At 33.9% G+C, this 22,585-nt stretch overlaps 2 protein-coding genes across 3 annotated transcripts in view; both read right to left on the reverse strand.

The window, feature by feature from the left end:
- Positions 1–4,926, reverse strand: part of LOC117164839 (uncharacterized) — a 55,465-nt gene extending 50,539 nt beyond the window's left edge. Inside the window, exons 1-4 of one of the 2 annotated variants that reach the window (XM_076620710.1) lie at positions 4,183–4,902; positions 3,072–3,245; positions 2,347–2,686; positions 2,060–2,240 (exon numbers count right to left, since the gene is read on the reverse strand). In XM_076620710.1, the coding sequence (XP_076476825.1) occupies positions 2,060–2,240; positions 2,347–2,686; positions 3,072–3,245; positions 4,183–4,314 (827 nt within the window). In that variant the 5' untranslated portion in view covers positions 4,315–4,902. Of the gene's footprint in view, positions 1–2,059; positions 2,241–2,346; positions 2,687–3,071; positions 3,246–4,182 lie in introns of both variants that reach the window. The other variant, XM_076620711.1, reaches the window with a different exon arrangement.
- Positions 4,927–11,879: 6,953 nt separating this feature from the next.
- Task6 (TWIK-related acid-sensitive K[+] channel 6) overlaps positions 11,880–22,585 on the reverse strand; it is a 156,008-nt gene continuing 145,302 nt past the window's right edge. The window contains exons 2-7 of the mRNA XM_033347979.2: positions 19,517–19,647; positions 18,519–18,872; positions 17,215–17,370; positions 16,435–16,610; positions 15,440–15,769; positions 11,880–13,873 (exon numbers count right to left, since the gene is read on the reverse strand). Coding sequence (XP_033203870.1) covers positions 13,562–13,873; positions 15,440–15,769; positions 16,435–16,610; positions 17,215–17,370; positions 18,519–18,645 — 1,101 coding nt within the window. The 5' untranslated portion in view covers positions 18,646–18,872; positions 19,517–19,647 and the 3' untranslated portion in view covers positions 11,880–13,561. The remainder of the gene's footprint in view (positions 13,874–15,439; positions 15,770–16,434; positions 16,611–17,214; positions 17,371–18,518; positions 18,873–19,516; positions 19,648–22,585) is intronic.

Below are 22,585 nucleotides of genomic sequence, written 5' to 3' on the forward strand. Positions count from 1 at the left end.
TGCGTGCATCCGTATTACCTTCAGTGTACCGATGCAAATACACTGCGCCACAAATATACAAAACGAAACGCAAACAATTGCATTCTCACCGGCGCGTAAACGCAGCCTGGTTTTATTAAGCATCGAAAAATGCAAAATTTTGCATAACGTATCGATTGCTTTTTGAACCATGTCATAAACAAAATAATTCGCGCGACATAATAGTGCGCGATCAAAATTTCTATAACACAAGCGCAGCGAATTTTCAGCAAAAAATATGCTGAGACGCGCGCTGGGAAGCTCCAAAGAATAAAATCACGAATTCTTTGGAAACATCGCGTAAATGTAAATGGAAAGCAATAAATTTTGTAGAAATCATACTTATATACTATTAAATAAGAGCCCGAAAATATACAAAAACTTGATACTCGCCTTCAATAAAATTTTGTCTGAAGTCCTCTTCATGTTTCTCAATACGATGATTATTCTTCGATTCTTCGTCACATCTCGATTAATTATTACTCTAATTAATTTATTTTTTTCGTTTTAAATGAACTTATTTTTGCTCGTAAAACACTCGATTGTTTTGGACCGGCACCTAACATGAATGCCAGCCACAAGTGGTATTGATTGAAACCGAACTCGTGGCAAGAACACCACACGACTTATCAGCGGGTGTTGTGCGCAATTAACAGAACGATAGCACTTACAGACTAACCGATATACTAAATGTTACTGTGGTCCTGACGATAATGTAAAAGCGTAGGCATTGGAAAGCACGAAGACGACAAGAAACGGTATTTGATTCTCTTTTCTTTTTTCTCTTTTTACGAATCATAACGGTTTGGTGACACTTTTATTATGCACCAAGCGTCTATTATATCGTGACGTTAGCTTACGAAATATTAGTTTGTGATTTTTGGTCGGCCTATTGTTAGCCGTGTGCGGCATTTTGTGCCTTCACGTAAGCGTGGGATATTGATACTGACAACATGTAAACATCTGGTTCTCAATTGAACAGAGGGATTAAATACCTGTTGTGCGTTAAGTGCTACACAACAATTGATTCACTTACGTACATGTTAAAAAACAGGTCGTACAGGTGTTAATAGACTGGATCGTAATTAGTAGAATCCCTCTGTCCATTTATTGTACATGTATCAATAATAACTAGGACAGAGTTCATTTAAATAGGAAAGTTGTAACAAAGTCGAATCTAAACAATGTGTGCGATATCAGAATTTCAAATGTTATGTTTCACTTATTCTTATTGAAATGAACTCTAAGTACATGCTATCACATGTAAGAATATTCAGGTATTTTGCAATTTGTTTTTTAAAGTGAACACACCCTTGTACAAAAAGACTGATATTTTACCTAAATGTGAATATGCTATACGCATAATTAAATAGTTCTGTTGAAATGAAATACAAAGTCAATTATTGAAATATTGAAGAAAACATCAAATTGCAAAATACAGAGAGCCAAAGATGGTTGTGGGGTGTGTATTAACTTACCTTATCATCCCACTGCACCTTATTTATTTCAATTAGGTGGCTAACTCTTATGTATCTTATTTCAAAACCAAAAATTAAAGGTGTCTTTTATCTTAAAGTCAAAAATTAAAACTATACAGAGTACATGCAACCATAATAAGAATAAAAATAATGTGAATAAACTATTATTTAAAATATTATATACATTGAAAAATGATTAATTTGGACACATAAAATGTTTTTTTAGATAGTAATATTTAACTCCTAAATACAAAAGAAAGAAAAGTGATTCAGACTCAAATTTACGTGAAATATTATAAGTATACAAATTTCTGATGTTTTCAATAAAAGTCACTGTACAAGTAATCGGAATCAAGTAATCACAAATCAAAACACGTAACTTGGCTCAAATTATACAAGTTTGAAGTTTGTTAAAAGAAAAAAGCTATGAACATGTAAATTACATATACATGTTTTAATGTACATGTAAATGAACATTAAAATGTCTGTGTAAATGTTTGCGATTACCACAACAAAATAGCATCTTTGGCTCTTGAGATGTAACATACGGATAAAAGACTCACCCAGATTTGGGATCCCCGTCAGTTGGTTGTGGAATTGGCATCTCAGGCATATCTGATATTTTTTGTTGCTGTAGCCCAGAAGGACCTGCCTCGTCGCAAGCTAGAGAAACATTTACAAAGGTTGTGGGCTCTATGGTTCTATTGTTGGGATCCTCTTCACTTTCTTCTTTTACGGGTAGACCTAATGGAAGAGGATAGAAACATATATAAATTCATTTCTTTTATACAGATGTTCAAAATTTGAAAAGGAAAGGAGAAAAATACAAAGATTTTGTTATAAAACCTACCTTCATCTCCGTCGCAATCTTCATCAGAGTTTTCATCATCTTCACTACTTTCCTCTTCATCTTCTTGTTGCGTAGTGCTTGTTTGATTCTGCGGTATTTGGTTATGTGTGGTTTGTGAACTTGGACCAGGTACTGCCTGAACGGTTTGTACAGTATTACTGCTTGTGTCCATAGGAACTGAGGTGATTTGTTGTTGATTAGCACTTGATATCATCATGGGTATACCCAAACCCATGTTGTCCATCATAGCCATCCCCATATTGTTTTGATGCTCTCCCACTTGCTGCATCACATTGCCATCTAACCTGTTCTCTGAATTCTGTTCTTGTTTCATTACACTCTGTAATTGAACATAAGAAACAAAATTTATTTATTATTTTCAAATATTTTATATTTCATATAAGTAAATAAAAATATTTTTTATCTTTTATGACTACAAATAAAATATAACCTTCAAATGCACTGTTACTTTAAAGTATAATAAAATTACTAACGGACATTTTAAGTATGAATGTCAATTAGAAATAGCAAAGTTCAATAAATTGAACAATTAAAAAACTTACGAAAGTAAAGATTAATAATATTTAAATATTTTTATCAGTAACAGTAACAGTAACTAAGGTAAACATGGAACTGAATGCCAAAAAAAATAAAAGACTATCTATGCTTTTAGATTTTGTTATGAATCGAATATAATAACAAATATTATATGGAAAAAAAATTACCGTATTGAGAACATTGGTAACATAACCCTGTTTGTCTTCTAAACTGACTTCTCCCAGCCATTGTAATAGTTGTTTCTCTGCGTTCGCAGTAGTATTCCAAAATTGATAAAATAATTCTACTTTATACACACAATCATCGCATATTTTTTTGGGTAACTTATCTTCTCTTGTAAGCTGAAATCATATGTAAAAAAAAACAATTTATAATGAATTTTATGTTTATGTACATAATGAAAGTAGTTTTCTATAGCGAATTTAATATTCCATGAATATTATGAATGACAAAAATCATAAGTCATAAGATAAATTAGTAATCATAGTAATACTGGATAACAAATTTAAAACATTTGTTGGGAATATTTAAAGAATAAATCAATGTAAATGATTCATATTTCATTTAAATAATATCCAGAAAATATTCAACCAAAACAGATTCTAAATAATTATTATTTATTTATTATACATTGAATCATTTACCAAATTCAAAATCTGTAAATAAATAATTGCAACAATAAATATAAGAATTAAATTAATCGAACTTTTTCACAAAAGCAATTTCAAAGTATTATGTCGCAACATTGAAAACAACTATTAATGGAACGACTTCAAAAAGTACGAATAGTCAATTATAGGTACTTATTTTATAATAGAAACAATGATGTCGAAAGCAAGATGTCGAAAAGGAAGATTATTCGGTTATAGTTGCTGTGAATAAAGAAATACTGTGAATTGTCACTTTCGAATGAAAATAACAACGGGCTGTTATTCAGACGATGATGAAAAAATTTGGGTAGATCCGCAATACATTAAGGTACGGAAAAAAGCGCGGCAAAATTCTATTAAATAATTCGTAGCGTCGTGGATGAGTTGGAGAGAATGAACAGAAAAGAAAAGATAAACAGTACAGCACCAGAAATAAGGCTATTTGGATATCGATGGTCTGGAACTGTATGAAATTTCTTGTCTATAGGGCGATCTCTAAAATGATCGGAGGCAAATACATCTACTGGGAGGTCGAAAAGTCGTGGACGATTAAGGAAATGCGGTGTATCTATGAAAATGCACAAGATGGCGGATCGCCATTGTCGAAGCGATGGCGTAGTTGGCTTACCTTGACCGGTAGGCAAGCGGCGATCTTGAGAAATATTTGCCGTACGTCTCCCTCACCCTCGAAAATTGGCACCGAAACACGATCCTTCACAAGACATAATCGACACAGGTCCAGATAGTCGAGGGAGGACATTTTACCGTGTAAAACGCCAGCTCGAGACGCAAAACCGCGCCCGTAGACGCGAACGCTGTTTCAATCCAAGCCGGAGAAGACCCCGCGTTCTTCGGTACGCGTCGTTTGCTCACTGTAACTCGGCCAACTTCGTGGCTGTTCGGTTATCTTCGACTCTCTCGGCTAACTTCGGAGATACTCGGCGGAACGATTGCGTATCGATCACGTCGCGCTCGAAGCCAACAGCTTTTACACACGACAGTTTCGAACATTACGGAGATTCCTTCCTTTCGAATTCATTGTTATTTAATATGGATGGACTGCACCATCACCGTAAATTTATTGCCAGATCGGAGAAATTGAAATTTTCACGGTACTTATTATGTTTTTTAGTTGATTTTATCTTTTTATCAAATTTTTACTATATAATTAAATTACATCGCAAGATGGCTACAATCTCTGGTCGATCTTATGTTTCATTTTAAATAATGAAAGTATAAAGTGTACAGAGTATTGTGTATGTTAGACTTGCCTCTGATATATACTGATTGATCGCCCAGGTGTTTAAGAGGTCGGCCAAGTTAATGCAAACCTATCAAATTTTCATGCACAATTACTCCCACTTCTACGCGCGGATACAATCACGCATGATCAAACAGACAGCGTACGCTTGTCGATGAACAGTAAGAATAAATCGGAGCTTTATGAAGAATATATCGAAACTCATTGTTAGTTACGTTAACATTATATTAAAACTTCATGAATTCACAATGAATTTACGTTCATTGCTTCAAAAATTAAGTGTATTTCATGTCTTTTCGAATTACAAATTTTTTTTGTAAGTATTCGGTAATAGTCACGTGACTTATTCGGAAATAGTAGGAAACATGTTTTGTTGACGATTTTATTTACGCAAAATGAGGTTGCTCTTTGGACAACTAGCTATAAGAAAAAAGAATTTACACGAGGAAATGTTTAAATATTCTTATCTTCATTAATTATATATAATAAAATTGCTTATTTTTAAAAAGTGTAGTAAGTCCATAATTATTATTACGGATGTAACAAATTGTATAGTGCAAATGTTAATTAGGCTAGGTATACTAATTTACATGTTTCGTTGCATGAATTTTAATTTTTTAATTTTGGTAAAATACTAATATATTCGAAAAATATTTGTAAACTAGGTAGTTATGTAATGCATCTTACGTTATCGACAGATATTTAAATTTATCCAACGAGGAATTGACATGAGTTTTTGATGTTACTGAATAAAAGCGACATATCCATGCAAAAAATAACAGAAACAGTACAGTGCTGCCACGTTCCTCTGTCGTTGAAATTGTGTAACTTACCCTCGCGCTGTTAAAGATATCAATGACCTGCCTTGCCTTTTCCCTTGGTCGTGTGAACTTGATATGACAACCTGATTTAAATTGCAACCCGTTTCTCCGATAGAGTATCTTCGCAGTATACGCAGAAACATTTTGCATTGCTAAAACGACACTGAACGAATATCTACAACCATATTTTTATATCATATTTCTGCATTAAATTAAAAATCTATTTTGCGTTATTCTTTAAATAATGCATTGATGGAAATCATATGGTGACGATGAAAAGGTTATATAAAATTTTAATGGCACAATTTCCTTAATTTTTTGATAATTGTATCTTTTTACTTTATTTTGTTTTATTCGTATTTTAAATGTATTGAGATAAGTTCTTTTAGGTATATTGGGAGAAAAATGACGGCATTCATATTAGATAAAAAAAACTGCTTTATTGTGGCAGAGCACATGTATTATCATATACCAGCATATAATTAGGAAGTCCATAGTAATTTACAAATTACGATCCACTTAAACGTCGGTACACGTGGCGGTGTATGCAGGCAGATTTGGGAATCGATTTCGATCACACGCATGCTGTTACCGTGTTTATTTTCTTCGCATTATCTCTTCGATCGTTCTGCTTTTTATTATTTCGTTTAACATTAATTTTCTTTTCTTTCGATACTTTTTTTTTTATCGGATGGGGAAGGGAAGGAAGATCTTCTAAAGATCCTTGCAACGACGGTGCATTATTTATAATACATGAAAACGAGGGATATGTGGTCTTCTTCCTTTCGATTTTTTTTTTTCGAGAAAATTGTACCCGTACAAGCCATTAGGATTTCTATTTCCGTAATCTCTCTTTCTTTTTCAACAAGGACCTTGTTTCGCATCTTACAAGTAAATCGTGATTATCGCAAGTGACAGTATTTCCAGGCATTTTTCCTCCTTCTTCTCTATAAACAGATTTGCATATTTTATTTCATTAATTTTAAGAGAGAATGAAAACCGAAGTGAAAGCCTTGCATATCTGCACAATAAGATATTTCTTTGGAACACGATTCGATCTGAAGAAAGCTTTCGTTAATCCTCCTATTATTGTATACATCTTAAAGAGTTTTGAGTTTAAATTTATTGAAATTTTTTTTATTGATTTCTTTTATAGATGGCATTTGGTATTCTTCTTCGAATTGTGAACGCTTCTAATAAAATTTCTCATTCGTTATTTATATACAGTACAAATTTGTAGAGAAAGGAACTAATTTTTGAATTCAATTGGCGAAGGATACAGATGAAATTAACGGTCTTAAAAATATCAAACTATTTTATGAATAGATAGACGCATCTACATATTGGATATCAAATTTTTTACTATAGTTTCCTTGGTGATACGATTAGAAAAAATTAATAAAGTCATAGTCGAAATATTAATAGGAGGACTAATTATTAAAAGAACCTCGAAAATGCAACACGCCAGATTTTGTTGTTCTTTTTTTCTCTCGCGTTCAGCTTTTAATGTTCTTTTTCATTTTTTTTTTTTTGCTCGATTTTTAATTCTCTCGCAGCTTATAATCTGCGTTGTCAATGAAACCGCGATAAAACTGTATTATTTCGATGCTCATATATAGTTAATTAATTAGTTGTTAATTAATTTGTTAAATTCGTAACTATTTTACTTACACTTTATGCTATAACAATAATAGCAAAAATTGCGTGAATGTGTGTCTAAATTTTCTCGTTTAATCTCATACCTCTCCAAGTTGTCGTAATGTAAATTTACAGCTATTACAAATATTATTGTTTATATTCGTGTAAGGTAACATTAATCATCGTGTTCGTTATCTACTAATACAAAGTTAAAAATGCGGGAAGTTGAAATTTTGCGGGCTCGCCGCACCGCAGAATATATTCGTGTATATCATACGTACATGCATTTTAGAGTTCGAGTTTATCGCTCGTACTAAATTGAAATTAATAGAACATGTCATTGCTATGATTATAAGATTCAAAAATATCGGTATAAAGGCCAGAAAAAGTAAGTTTTATATATCTACCATGGATTTTATGTAAAAGAGATCGAAGAAATGGATTTATCATACTATTCAATTAATTGTTGAAATACTAAACATAACACGTCCTCTTAATTTCAATTTTTATTCTCAAATTTCAAATGCCGATTAATGATTCGTTGAATTTTTAAGCCAATCAACGTACTTAACACGTTAATTCAACTGATCGAATCTTCGAATTTGGGAAACAAGCGGAATGAAAATTCTTGCGTTCTTCCCATTTCCTTCACAATGGTGTCTGTTAATCGATGCCTATTAAATCATTTAAACACTATACATTACCGTCTCATCTCTTACTACATATCGAATAATACGAATTTTTTTTGAAATGTTCGATTGATTCAATCCTACGTTATGCTAAAGAGGTATAAATGATAAGTAACCTTCGTAATTCTTTGAGCCATTATATATCGAAAAACGTCAGACACCATGCAAAAATTTCTCAACCGCTTTTCTCTTTATTAGGGATCAGAACGACTGATGATTTTTTAAACTTCGCTTTTCTTTTTTTTTGTTCTTTTTTTGTTGGTTAAGTCTTAACGTCGTTTCGCTTATCCAGCAATACTGGGACTAATTAAGCTAGCGTTGGTCGAAGATCGTTGACAATTTATGCATATTTAATACATTTCACACCATATCGATATAAGACCTCGTTTTTTTAATAAGCTAAAATGATCAAACATCGATGGGAGAAGGATGATAGGAAAACGCAATATTCTATCGCGATCTGAACGAAGCATATGTTTGACTTTGAACGGTATAATCTTTTTTCACACCGGCTACGCATCTCTTAAATTTCGATACACTTTAACGATTCATAGTATGAGCTACCACTTGGAAAATCGTTTTTTTTTTAAATTAGTCATTAATATATAGTTCCCTTTTTAAACGAGGAGCCGGATATCTATCGTATGCAAGATATTGTTTACATTAGTAAAATTTCGTCATTTTTGCAATTACTCGTATCCGTTAGGTTTTACCAGTGAAAATGTAGTTTCTTTTGCATTCAAGTCGGATACGAAACCAACAGCGGTTGTGAACACGTAAATTTATAGCTAACTGTTTACACAGAAGGGATTAATCGATAAAAAGAGAATGTTCCACGCCGAAGATAAACCTTCGCGATGAGTTGCAATTATCAGTGAATTCTGTTTGGGTTTATGGCCATTTGTACTGCAGTAATCTTCAAAAATTGTATATCGTACGTAAAAAAAGGTGAATGACGTATTGACACCGTTGATTTACTAAAGTTGTCTAAGAACATGTTTATGTACTATTTACTTTTCTGATTATTCTTTATGATTAATACGATGAATTTTACAAATTAAAAAAGGGAACTCCTCCTGCAAACTCTTCAAGCATTTTGAAGGCTTAAAAAGTGGCAAACCGATGTTATTACAGATCGTATGCTATAGACTATAGCCTATTAATGAAACTTCGTTAATGAACACTATCTAGAACTCGTTATTCATCGACTTCAAGATACATTCTTTACTTGCTTTTTAATAATACATTTTACCAAAGTAATACAAGGATTCGAACATGCATAAGAAAACAATGGCACTTGAATATAATTCGTGACATTATAATATTTTGAGCTTGCATTTTGTGGGAACATTTTGGATTGATTAATTTTTTTTGTGTTTTCTCTTCTTTTTTTTCGTTAATTATACCAGTACACGTTTTCTAGTAAGCCACTCAAAATCGATCGGTAATATAAACAAGCTCTTTCCATACTCGTCTGTCCTTCATCGATATTTACCTATTAATGGCAAACAGAATGTATTTTTTATCCTTCTTGCCATTTTGTTATTGTTTAATTCAATAATCAGCTACCTTCGGAACACTTTTTACATTCTAACTGTTCTCGTCATGATCGCCACAAGTTAAGACGTGAAACAGACAGATATGCAATATTACTTATTAATTTAGTGACAAACTGTCGGTATTTATCGTTAAACGAATGTTCTCCTTTCTCTTTTTCTTGCATAAGCGTTTCCATTATGTATCGTAAACATGTCTTTTACAACACTAAAAATCAACGATAAAGACGAAATAAATATTCGTAACCTTGCTACAGACTCGAAGGTGTTAAAGGGTTAATACAAGCTCACTTATTTTTTATGAAATCCTGCTACAAGTATAAAGTATAATATTATATGAAAGTCTATATGATCCTTGTATTATCTTAACACGCTATAACGTCCATTTGAGAATAAAAAAATGTATATCTGATTATTAGAAACTTTATTCTCGCTGGGGAATATTTCATTTTAAACGTTTATGTAATAAATTTCTAATTTAATGATAATTGGATGAAAGGAAAGTGGGAGGGGGGGTTGATGAATGACCTTAGATTCGGGGCCAGAGGGAGAGAGGTCAGTAATTGGTATTTATAATTCCGAAAAGGCTACCGTTCTTTACTGCTAATTAGTGTAAACGATCAAAAATCATTTTCTTCGGTTCGCTTCGGGAGGAGCGTACAAAATGAAATTCTCCTCGATCGAAAGAATGTGAAATGAGACTTTCATCCATAAGATTTTTCAAATTCGTTTCCATATGATGCTCACATGTTCGCGTTTGCTCTTTTAAATGAAACGTGCGAACTCTTATTCCAATCAACGTGATCATTGTTTGTTCCTACCCTAGTATGTTACAAATGGAATTCGTTTGTTCGTTCTGTCGTAGCGAGTGTTAGCGAAGACACAGCAAGTGTATCGATTCATCGAGTTTTTTCTCGTCACCTCTTTTAAACACAACTGTTGTCGATAAGTTTGGGATGCACGTGGTTAAACAAAACATTTAATAATTATGATTGATTCGTTGAATCGCGTGTACTTCCGGTTACGTGGTCATTGACGCTTTTAGCCTCAATTACGGTTCATCGTTTTCTTTAACCCCTAAGCTTCGTAAACACGTTATAACTTATGAACTGTTAGTATGATTTAAGTACGTCGATTTCGAAAGGATATATCCGTTGGATGTGAGATAATAAACATCGAAGAGAGTTGAAACGGCATAATTTTTTCAACCCTCTTGTCACAAAATAGCGTAATTTTTCTGCAAATTTTACAGCGTTCCATGGAACGTCTATTCCACATAGTATGTTTGTGATTCTCTTAGAAAGGAAATGATATCGCGTGTTATTTATTCTTGCAGTGTTTGAAGGGTTGATAAATCTAGTATGAGTCTAAAGGTTGACGAAGAATTTGCGCCTCGATACGTAACGAAAGTGACGCGATACGACAACTAAAGGGACGATAGAATGAAACGAAGTGTACGGATGAAAATAAAGAACGTCCTTTAAAAGTGCCTGTCACATTGGGTTCCTTTTTGCCGGCCGTTTTGAAATTCACTCGGTAGACCGAGCGAGGGCAAACGAAGTTTCACTACTTACGCTACGCGTGTGTGTGCAATCCAGTGTGTACGTCTTAAAAATACTCGAATACGTTCTACTTGTCGATAAAAGGCAAGAGAATTGTTCCGCTCGTGTTCGACTATAGTATGACGCGTTTATCTATTCGGAAATACGTGCTTCGTGTCTCGATGGATTGACTTTTCGTAGGTAAACTGTAACCAATAAAGATCAAGGGACGATATTTAATTCTCGTGTTCTACGGCTTTTTGGATTGGTTATCTTCGTTAGATAATATGTATGTGTATATATATATATACATACATATATATGTATGTATGTATGTATGTATATATGTATATATGTATGTATGTATGTATATATATATGTTATTTATTTATTTTGGTTTAAATTTAATTTCTCCCGATCGAGCATCCGTGCGTGACGAGATCTACAGTAGCTAGAGTTCTACGTAGTTTACGGCCACGATCATTCAACGATCTGGATCATTTAATTAAACGGTAGTTTAAATGGAAAATCGAGAATGGGATTTTTGTCATGTATCCGCGCACTCACATGATAAATAATATAATGTTGTCTCGCAAGTATGTACTTATACACATCGTAAGATCGAAACGCCATAATTCCGTACATCTAGATTCGTACGTGTAATATCTATAGTTCATTATATACAAATTGTAAAATGCCTTCTTAATGAAAAAAGTCGTGTTTATTCTGTGTATATGTCTTTTGGTGTGTATATATTTTGTTCATAATATATATTTCTCTTTTTCTTCCTTGTAGCAGTGTGAATGCAGATATATATAGTTTCTTCTTTCTTCTCTTCTGTCCCTCTCTCACGTGCTTATTTTTTTGTTTTTTTTTTTGTTCTTTTTTCTGTTTTCGTTTTTTTGGTTTGTTTGTTAATGCTTCTTGGCTATGGAACACATAATCACTAGCACATCCCGTTATTTTTCTTTGTACATGCACAACACTTGCTTCTGAGAATCAATTCACCGCCTGATCGCATTCGTGACGAGATTCTGTCTTCTTTCTTTTTGCATAGAAACAACTCAATGGAAGAACTTCGTATTATCAACAATTTTGTAGTGTAGGAAATATATCTCTGCCGAGCTTGTGAGAAAAACACGTGATTGTTAAAATAGTGGAAGAGCATAGACATAATAGGAAGCACTCGAATTCCGTCCTCGAGGGAATACAATTAGCTTGCAATTTTTAAAATAAATTTTTATTCAATTGCTGATCTTTCAGAATTATTTTTTTGAAACTTTTATTTCCAGTTTCAAGGAAACAGATTCTTTCACGAAATCGCCAATTTTTCTAATAATAATCATTTTCTTATGCTACGTATTCCGATATCGTTAGTGGAGTTTCAATTAATTGAAAAATGACTGACTAGAATTTCGTCATCTTTGCGGCAATTTCGCAATAACCATACCATTAGTAAAGTATTGTATATAGAATCGTATCAGAAGTATTATCAAAATCTTTGTCTCAATACCTTGGACAGAAAATCAAATCTAAGGTACATATCTTATTTTCGCCTCCTACCGATAGATAATTTCCTAAAATACAATTTCAACATTTTTATCCTACATTAAAATTAATCAAACGTAATATCACATCGATTGAATTCAAAAAATACTATCTAACAATCACCTACTTATTCTTTTCAATCCAAATATTAGGTTGTTTTGAAAGTTCGTAGCGTTTTTGATAATGGATATACATACATAGTTTGTATTATATTTAATGGAATCGGAAGAACACATTAGCCACCATAAACTTCTGCCAAGTATTTCAATACTTAACTTCGATACTTCAAAGGCAAATACCTGATTCGAAAAAGAGACTGTAATTCATTAATTAATATGGTTTCATTTTATAACAAGACGATACTGAAGGCCAGTTTCAACATTAAATTTTAATCTTTCTATCAATGTACATAACACGATTTCGCAATCATTTATTCTCGTTTCTACCTAATTTTTTCATTGACGAAAAGTTGAATATTTGTAAAGGTTCGAAAGAAATTCATACTGAACATCTCGAATCCTATACTATTCTATACACGACGAAAAGTTGTCGAAAGAAACGAGCCATGCGCAAAAGAAAATCTAATTGAAAAAGTATTATCTCTGAAAATACATTGCCTCTCAACTTTTTTTCAATCTCCATTATCTACGATCCTTTCAAACAACTTGATATACCATAAAATACGATTCATCCAATAGCTAAACAGCTTAACTTTCCCCAATTCATCCTATTTATGGTATGGTTCCCGCGATGTTTGAAACGGCGAGGCGGCGAGACCGATTCCTAGGATTAAATTCGTTGAAGCGGTCACCGGTAAAAGCTCTTTCTTTCTCTCTATCTCATTCCCCTGCATATGATCTGTCCCCTTTTGTTGCACGAGGGAAAGAGTCTCAGACAGACACCCGTCGCGGCAGTTGTTGTTGAGATAACGTACTGACAGCGGTTGATGGTCGTCAGATGCTGGCTCGATGTTGATGCAACGGCGGCAGTTGCAACAACGGCGTCAACGGTGGCGGGTGTAGGTCACTGCGTATATTCAACGGCAGCTGCTGCATCGGCAGCAGATGTGAGATCTTACCGGGCGAGCGACGAACCGTGAACCGTGGTCTCCGCCGTTTCTTCTGAAAACCGCTGCAGCAGCAGCTGCAGACCGACGTCTCGTCGTCCAGCGATATCGTGTCACCGTGGTTGCCTACTTGGCCCGACAGTATCGAGCCGTTCGCCGTTATTACGTCGCCCTCCAGGCGCACTGCTCCTTGCGCAGCCTGCGTCATAACAATTTTCTTTTTTGTGTCTCTGTCATCATCCGGAATCGTTATGCCGCGAACACGTTCGGTTGTTGATTCGGCGAATTCTACCATCGAAACGTGTTCGCGTGGATTTCGACTGGGTCAGGTTTGATTTTGTGAAAGGGAGGTTGAGAGAGTGGAATGAGGCATTTTGTTGGATGCTTTTCTTGTATTGATTTGGTATAGCTGGCGGGGTTCAAAGTACGCGGAGGTTGGGTACCAACCCTTTGCGGTCCGGCGTCACGTGTAACCGTTAAAACGCCATGTATTACTTGGTCGTTCGAAAATATCATGGCGATCTTATTATGGATACGTCGTAAGTGGTGAAACGTTCGAACAAATACTGCTTTTAGTTGGATATTGAGTTAAGGAGAAACGCAGAAAGGGAAACTGAGAAATATAAATAAATATTCGTTTCTATAATAGGTTTCTTTCTTTCAATGAGACAATGGCAAATCTTATATGAGCCATTCGGAAGCCATAGTGATCAACTCCATAAATTGAAATACAGAGAAAAGTGACGATGTTGCAAACGGTATTTTTTAAATTTGTTTTGGAATTTGCTATTATTTATGGGAGTAAGAAATTTGTGTTTTGAGAATTGAACATTAATCGTAATGTAATTTGTTAAAACGTATTTACATAATGAAATTGAGAAATTGATAAAAATTGAGTTGATAGGTTCTACTTTTGAAAGGCTGATACGTATGTATATGTAATAATATTGAAATATTGTACGTAATTTTCTGTCTATAAGTTGTATAATTTGAAGTTATAGTTCAAACTACATTTTGTAACAGATACAGTTTGACTTCGTTGAACTCAGATTATAAGTCTTGCTACGGCCGCGACTCGATGTTTTAATGCAAAAGATTAAGTAAACAAAATTTTAATCTGTTTCATTTTTGTACATTATGCTCTCGTCGTATATCGGGATTGTTGTTTTATGCAACCAAATTAAAAATTCAAGTTTTACCACATTTACTTTGCATCGAACGTTTAAAAGACAAAATGACGTGTCTATTCTTTATCAACAACGAAAGAAAATTGCATTTTGTTTAATAGAGTATTACTCGATGAACACAGACCGCAGAGGGTTACTAAAATTTCTTTATCAAGGACATAAGAAGCAGATATTATACTGTGTCGATTTTAAATTACTAGATTTCATTCACATCGAACGTATCTTTCGCATAACTTTGCATATAAAAGGATTAAGGAACACGTTCTTCCGTTTTATAATATTTCAATTATTAATTTTGTGCTTCATGCAAAAATAACTATTTTTACACAGATTATTAAAGAGGAATGCGACAGAAAATAAATTATTTATTCATTTAAAAAATATATATCGAACTACTATTGGAAAATGATCCGATGAATTTAATGATCAAAAGCAGGGAAAAAGAATCAATTAATCATTAAAAAGGTGTTTCAAGTTATTATAAGAAAACGACGGAAATATTTTCCCGGATCTAAAATATTTTCTAAAAGATCAATACTTTGATGGACGACGTAAAAGCTGGTGCGATGTTTCCTTACCTGTAGAGCTTCGGCCTCGTCTCGCCTTTCGTCCTCCGTATTCATTGTGACAAATCTCAGCACCAATAAATTGAGGGAGGCGGCGACGATGGCTAAGCCGAATAAAATGAATATCAAGGCGAACATCACGTACTCAGGCTTGTTGTTCAGCGCATTATCCTTTTGTAGCGCGACCATGTCGCCGAAGCCAATGGTTGTCAGGGTGATGAAACAATAGTAGATGGAGTCGAAATATGACCACCCTTCGTACCGAGAGAACGCCGCGGCACCTCCCGCAATCGTTAAGCAAGACAAGGTCGTCACCACGCAGATAAGATTTATTTCTGAGGCCTGAAAATTACACAATTTTCGCTATTGCTTTACTCGTTCTCAGATAAACGGCCGTTTTAACTGCGTCGAAACGTTTCATAGTACTTTATTAATTTCGCTCTAATTGTAAGATACTCTTATCAGCAGCTTACGTTCGCAGTAGTCTGATTTATTATTATGAAACTTTGTTGTTGCAAAGAAGAATATTTTATAATCGAATCAGATAGAACTTCTTTTTCTTGACTAAGTTATAATGAGCATTAGGATTGGCAGGAAACTATGTTTCGGTATTATCGATATTGATTTTATTATAGGTAATTGTATCGTAAAAGCATTCGACTGGTACAATTAAATTAAATTTGTTCTTTTTTGAATAGAAAAAGAAAATTTTGTAGCGAGATAAATTGTAGTAACGAAACTTGCAAATTTCAGAAAACAATTGTATACTGATGAATTAAAAAATATATCTTGGAAAGTTTATGAGAAGTTAAAATTATTTTGATATATATAATTTTATCGTAAAATTAAACGATCGGCACCAATAGTAGCATTTTTCGTTCCTCGATGGAATATCACCTATTCCAGCATCTAAATTTTGAATCCAATTGCATCAGGCTGGAACGATCTTTTGTATCGATTGTTCTCGACATGAAGTATGCAAGAGCAGGTGGTGTTTATAGTTTTACCTGGACATCCTTACAGTTAAGAAGCTTCTTTACGTTCCGTATTACGACGGATGAGAATTTATTCAGACGCTCTCCTATGCTCTGGAACATTACGAGTCCTAACGGGATACCGACGATCGCGTAGAACATCGTGAACAGCTTGCCGCTAATGGTGTTCGGCGTTGAATGTCCGTAACCTAAAAATCAATGGATAAATACACGGTATAATTCGATAAATGTAATAAACGAATTTGCTCGCCATATGTAGTAGTAAAAATGAAATATCAAAGAGCAAATGTTTCAAACAAAGTACATTGTAATGGAACGAAATCAGGATGCATTTGACGTTAATGAATATCCAATTTTTTTAAATATTTATTTTGACAGGGGACCTGATGCAGTTAGCCCTTTTGTTACAACATCGCTGATATTGGAAATATTTTTTGCGTGCAAATCAAAGCAATTTTTGTCGATGACGATGCGTATTAAAACAGTTTGTATAATTTTATTCTTTATTTCTATTATTACTATTTATTAATATTAATTGTATTATATATAGTATAACAGATAGAAATGAAAATAAAAATGATTCTATGTTCCAGAGAACATATACCATACACTTTTAATAAATGATTGTTTTATATTTTAGTAGCGGAAGGGTTAATGATTCATTGCATGAAATAATTGTTCAACGAGAATATGTTCTAAATCAGACAAGATTTTTGGAATGAGTATGTCAGGATACATCTATTAGATCATTCTAGAGAGTATTATAGAAAAATGTAATTAATTAGAACGTACCGATAGTGGTGAGGACCGTGATCGCATAATAAAACGCTCCGGCGAATTTCCACTGCTGACCAGCTTTATGAGGTTCCGTCTTCAGCACCACTGTTTCCATGATCTTGAAGTCGTCCTCGCTTATATTGTACTTGCGTATAACCATCTTTTCAATATCTGTTAACAAAAGATGGAAAATATATATTTCTTCACATTTTATTACGTGTTGCACTTTTTAATTGCAGCAAGTTGTTTTTATTAATACTTACATGTGTATTTGCATATGTATAACATATTTCTCTCTAATATTCAATATTTTTTAATATAGTTATAGTTAGCAGATTACAGATTATAGTTATAATTATACCTTAAACGAATTTTTTAATTATAGTTCCATGAAAATTATAAATTAGTTTGCAGATTTCCAAATTCGGAATTCGAGATTAACAGTATGAAATACGAACAAATGACAGAGAAGCAATTGGGAAGTTTATTTTATTTATGTAAAGCGACGGAAAGTCGATACTTTAAATAAAATTACATTTTAAGCGTCTGATCTAATCTAAACTTCCTGAATGTAACAAAATCCAGTTTGAGTCATGAAACTTTCAAAAACATCGCTACTTTCCTTTTCTTTCCTAATGAATCAAAGATTACAAATATTTAATAAAATTAAATTATAGTATTATTGCGTCAAAGCTTGCAATAACATAATTTAGATGTCGTATCAATTATTCCACCAAGTTCCTTGATACGATTCCTAAGTCTACACATTGATAGATCATACAATTTTAAAACCGGACCGATTACCTCATTCATCTATAAAACATTTACGATAGATACGAATATAAAAATACAACTCAAAATATAAATTATATTACTTCGCATATTATGTAACTTACGGCGAACGTAGTTAATTAGACAATTCCAAAGAACTAAATCTTATTTGCCTCGAATGATGAATATAGGAAATATAGGAATATATATATATGAATATATAATTATATAGGAATTATATATAGGAAACCTTTTATTCTGTTTCATCATCTAATAATTAATAATCACCGTCATTATTCAATTGACTAAGCTTTTCGAGTTTTTCTTTTATTCATCGACATTACTAAAATTTCGCCAACAAAAGGATTCTAACATCGATGAATTTATCGAATTCACAGGATATTCCATAGAGAACAAATATTCCAGTAGAACAAATGTTCCAATAGAACAAATATTTCAATAAAAAGATATTCCACATAGAAAACATTTCTTATAAAAAGATTCAATCGTTGTCTTCTTTAATCTATATCTATCAACAAGAAATGTACCGTCCAATGCTTCCTTGCGTCGTTTCTCCGTCTCGGACTCGAGAACGTCGAAGATTGCAGCGCCGACGAGGAGGTAGGTGAACGTGAAGACGATCAACGATAGGGTCCGGACGTTTTGCTTCTTCATTCTCTAGTGAGCCACATGCTCACTAGCAGGGCCCCGGCCCTAACTACTTGCATCGCTCAGTGGGGTACGATTTGGTGTGCCGGGCCCATGACGACCCCTTCTCCTTTCTGATGATGCTCGGGGGACCCTTCTTCTCTTTACCGAGCGCTACAGACCCGGCACGCGACTCCTCTTCTTCAGGGTGTTTTCTTCCTTGCAGAGACTACCTTGTAGCCGCTTTCGTTCATCTAAAAAACGTGTTCATATCCCTATCAAATTGTTGTTTAAATTAATCGTAGTATTTTTGAGGAGATTCGAATGATATTCCGTTTGGTTGGTTGTATTCTCTCGCAATAAAATTAAAATATTCACCTTTCTTTTAATCTTATTAAAAGATTAAATATACAATATTTAACTACTAATTTAATTTCACGGATTACATCATTTCATGGAACAGAAGTCCGTAAATCATTAGAAACGATTATTTCGAGATAACTTAAACCAAAGTAAAATTTTGTCAGGACAATTTTCTTCAGCGACGATAAAAATCAAATTTGTACAGTGATAGAACGATACGATAAGCGAAACGAATGGACACGCGAACAAGGAAAATAAGTTGAGGCAGAGGAGCCTTTTTCGCATGAACTCCGGATATTCGTATTGATAATGCAGTTCGAGGGCTACCGGGGGATCTCTTTTCAAACGTCCCCTGAACGTTAGTCGCGGTACGACGTTAGGGGTTCCGAAGATATAAAAAGGCATAATCGCGTCCTTGCCGCTAAAACGGGGTTCTTTTGAGAATCGTCCTTTTCTCCTTCGAGTGACTTCAACCGAGAGATATCCGTGAGGAGGCTAGGTCGAGCAAAAAATCTGCTGATGTAGAAGAACTCACCTGCAGCCTGTTCCGGGTTCTCTTTTACGTACGACAAAGGGTTGAGCAGAATGATATGGCAGTGCTTTCGCTGCTCCCACTGCCACGTTCCCTCCATTCCTCAGCTTAGCACCCAACGTTTTCAGTGCCGACTAAAACCGAGCAATTGAATTTTCATAAGTTTTTGCTCTTCGCTTCTTGGGAAGATTGGAATAATTGTTTCAGTTACAGATGTAACAGCGTGAACTATTTAATATAAGGGTCGCACGAGAGAAAGTGATAAATCCATATTTGTTAATCTTTTAATTGGAAGCAAGGTTTGAAATGGCTTGTTTAGAATACAATTGTCATTGAAAAACAGAAAAGCTTAGGTTCGTCTGGGTCTAGAGAAACGTTCAAACATTATTAAATCTTCTTTATTTATTATATAACGTAGATAGATCCCTATTGTTTTGATTATATAATATACAATAATTAGATTATGAAAAAAAAGTTATCTTACGTTCGTCTGTCTTTCAAGGAGAGAAATATTATTTTGAGATAAAAGTTCCACAGTAATGGAACAACGTGAAATACAGTTGCTTGTTTCATTTCCAACATTGTATTCGTCCTCGAAGAATTCTTTAATATTTGTGATTGCTTAATCGTTTCTAGAATAAAGGAATTAAATATTTCATGTTATTAAATGTAAAACGAATCGTTCAAAGAGGGGAGCAGAAAAGTGCGCTCCTGTCGGACTTATCGCGATTATTTCTTTAAATGTCAAAGACTGTGGCCTAGATAGGAAATCGAGCAAGAATTACAAGTCGGTGCACCTTTAATCTGTTTCACGTCGGCCTTTCCTGCTCGGACCGCCGCGTTCTCTGCCCGCATCGGTTCCACGAACTCTCATCTTAATGGATATCGATTAACGACGTGAGAACGATACATCAAAGAATCATAACGCTGTCGTACAGGAAGTTAAGTAAGGATAAAAATAAACGCGTGTATTTTATGCGAAGAATAATGGCTGTGACCGTGCAATCTTAGAAAATTGCTATGATATAGGTGAATTGCTTTTAAGTAGTCAAACACCTGTTTATGTTTGAGAGGATGCAATATAATTATAAAACTTTCATTAATTAGTAATTTCACGATTAATAATAGCATCCATGTTAATTAAATTTTAATGGAGAATTTTCAAAAATGCGTTAAGCTGAAATTTATGAATTAATCTTGTAAGTGCAATAACCTTAGAGTTATCGGATCGTGAATTTTTTTTTGTTCATGAAAAAAGACGCATCTTGAATATAATCGAGTGACGTCGTCCATTTGCCAATGGATTTTCTAGGCTACCATGAATACATGAATAATACATATTCCTGCGTAACAGGAGTCCGGCGAGTACTCATTATTGTTCCCTCAGCCTATTAAATCTGGATTTACGCTAATGGTCCGCGCTTTGTGACGAGGACCATGTCACGTTTGTCAGCCACGATGAGCCACGTTTTACTTTGTGTCGACGCGCGTTTATCGGCAAAAGTCAACGCCGGACGTTCGCATAAACGTGGTCGCAGCATCATGTGCCGTTGTCACGTGTTTAATTATATTCCTCTTGTGCACACCGTGATCTGTCTCCTATCGTTCGAGCCTGGATATTTTACACTACGAGAGCGAAAGCGACGCTCATGGATAATTAACACGATTTTTATTTAATTTTACCATCATTCCGTTCCTGATAGAAACGAAAAATTTGAAAATATTACTCTGAGATTATTTCGCTGTTAACAACGTTATTACTAAGTATAGAAAGACATCACTTTAGTTCTCCAGTTTATACTTTACGTGCTTTTCTTAGCAAAACGTATCTAAGTAGATATATCTTTATAAAAACACCATATACCATTAATTTTTTGTTCTTAAAAAATTTGAATGCTACAATTGATCATCAACTTTGGCACACTTTTGAATCGAAATTTTTTAAAATCAAACTTGAAAATTTAAAAAAGTAAATTTTAAAAAGTAAAAGTACTAATTTGAAAAAGTAAATGATTATAAATATTTGTAAATTTATTTATACGTTAACGTGTTTATTCGTTTCTCAATTTTTTATCGATGGTAACGATATGAAAAACAATTTTCACATTATCAATCTTGTTGTATCGTTATCAGTGGAGTACAAAGGGTCGGAGCCTTTGATGAAACGAAAATTGAACTAGGCAACGTACGAGCAAACTTCATCTATACGTCATGACTAAGGTTTTCAATCTTGGCTCACAGTGTCTCTTCAGGAAAGTGCTGTAAAAGAGCCCTTGGGATCTAGAAGCTCTTGATTACGCCATTTAGGATACGACCAGAGCATTTCCAATAAGTCGACTTGCGTTTTATAGGAATCCTTTGTATTCATTCTGGTTGCTGTGCTATTTACATATATTTAAGATCTCCTTGATAACAAATAATAAAGATATGAATGATAAATGTTAAAGAATATCAGAGAGAGTAGTTAAGAAATAAGATAATACTATTACTTTAAGAACACAGATAAAAAGTTCATTGAGCAAATGTTTAATCTTCTGGTATTTTAATGACATCCTATTATAATCCTTAATTATCTGGACGCCAAACCGCATTGAGGGTATCAAGGGTTGAACTTAATCGAAGTTTATCAGAGTGAGCTTTTATCTGAAAGTATTTACTGTACACAGGAAACGGCTAAACGAGAATTTCACGAACAAGTACTTAGATAGAACTGCCGCGAAGTAACTCGAGTTAAAATAAATGAAACGCAAGATGCAATGGCGATCCTTTGTGTTTAAATCGAATCCACTTGCTTTTCGTGTAATTGGTGGATATGTATCTTTCACTACTGATAGCTACCTTTTCTTTACGTCTTTCATCTACTTTCTTGATGCTTTCGTCTTTTTTTATTCTTCCGTATCCTTCCGTATCCTTCCGTAAACAGAATGTTGTTCATTTACAAGAGAAAAAAATCATAGTAATATTTAGTTCAATTTAAAATCGGGGAATTAATAATTGTTACAAATAAATCATTTAATATTTTCTAGTGGTCTACTAATAACATACAATAGTGAAATGACAGGCAGAAAATAT

Source organism: Bombus vancouverensis, chromosome 8 (genome assembly GCF_051014615.1).
Source record: "Bombus vancouverensis nearcticus chromosome 8, iyBomVanc1_principal, whole genome shotgun sequence".
NCBI lineage: Eukaryota > Metazoa > Arthropoda > Insecta > Hymenoptera > Apidae > Bombus > Bombus vancouverensis.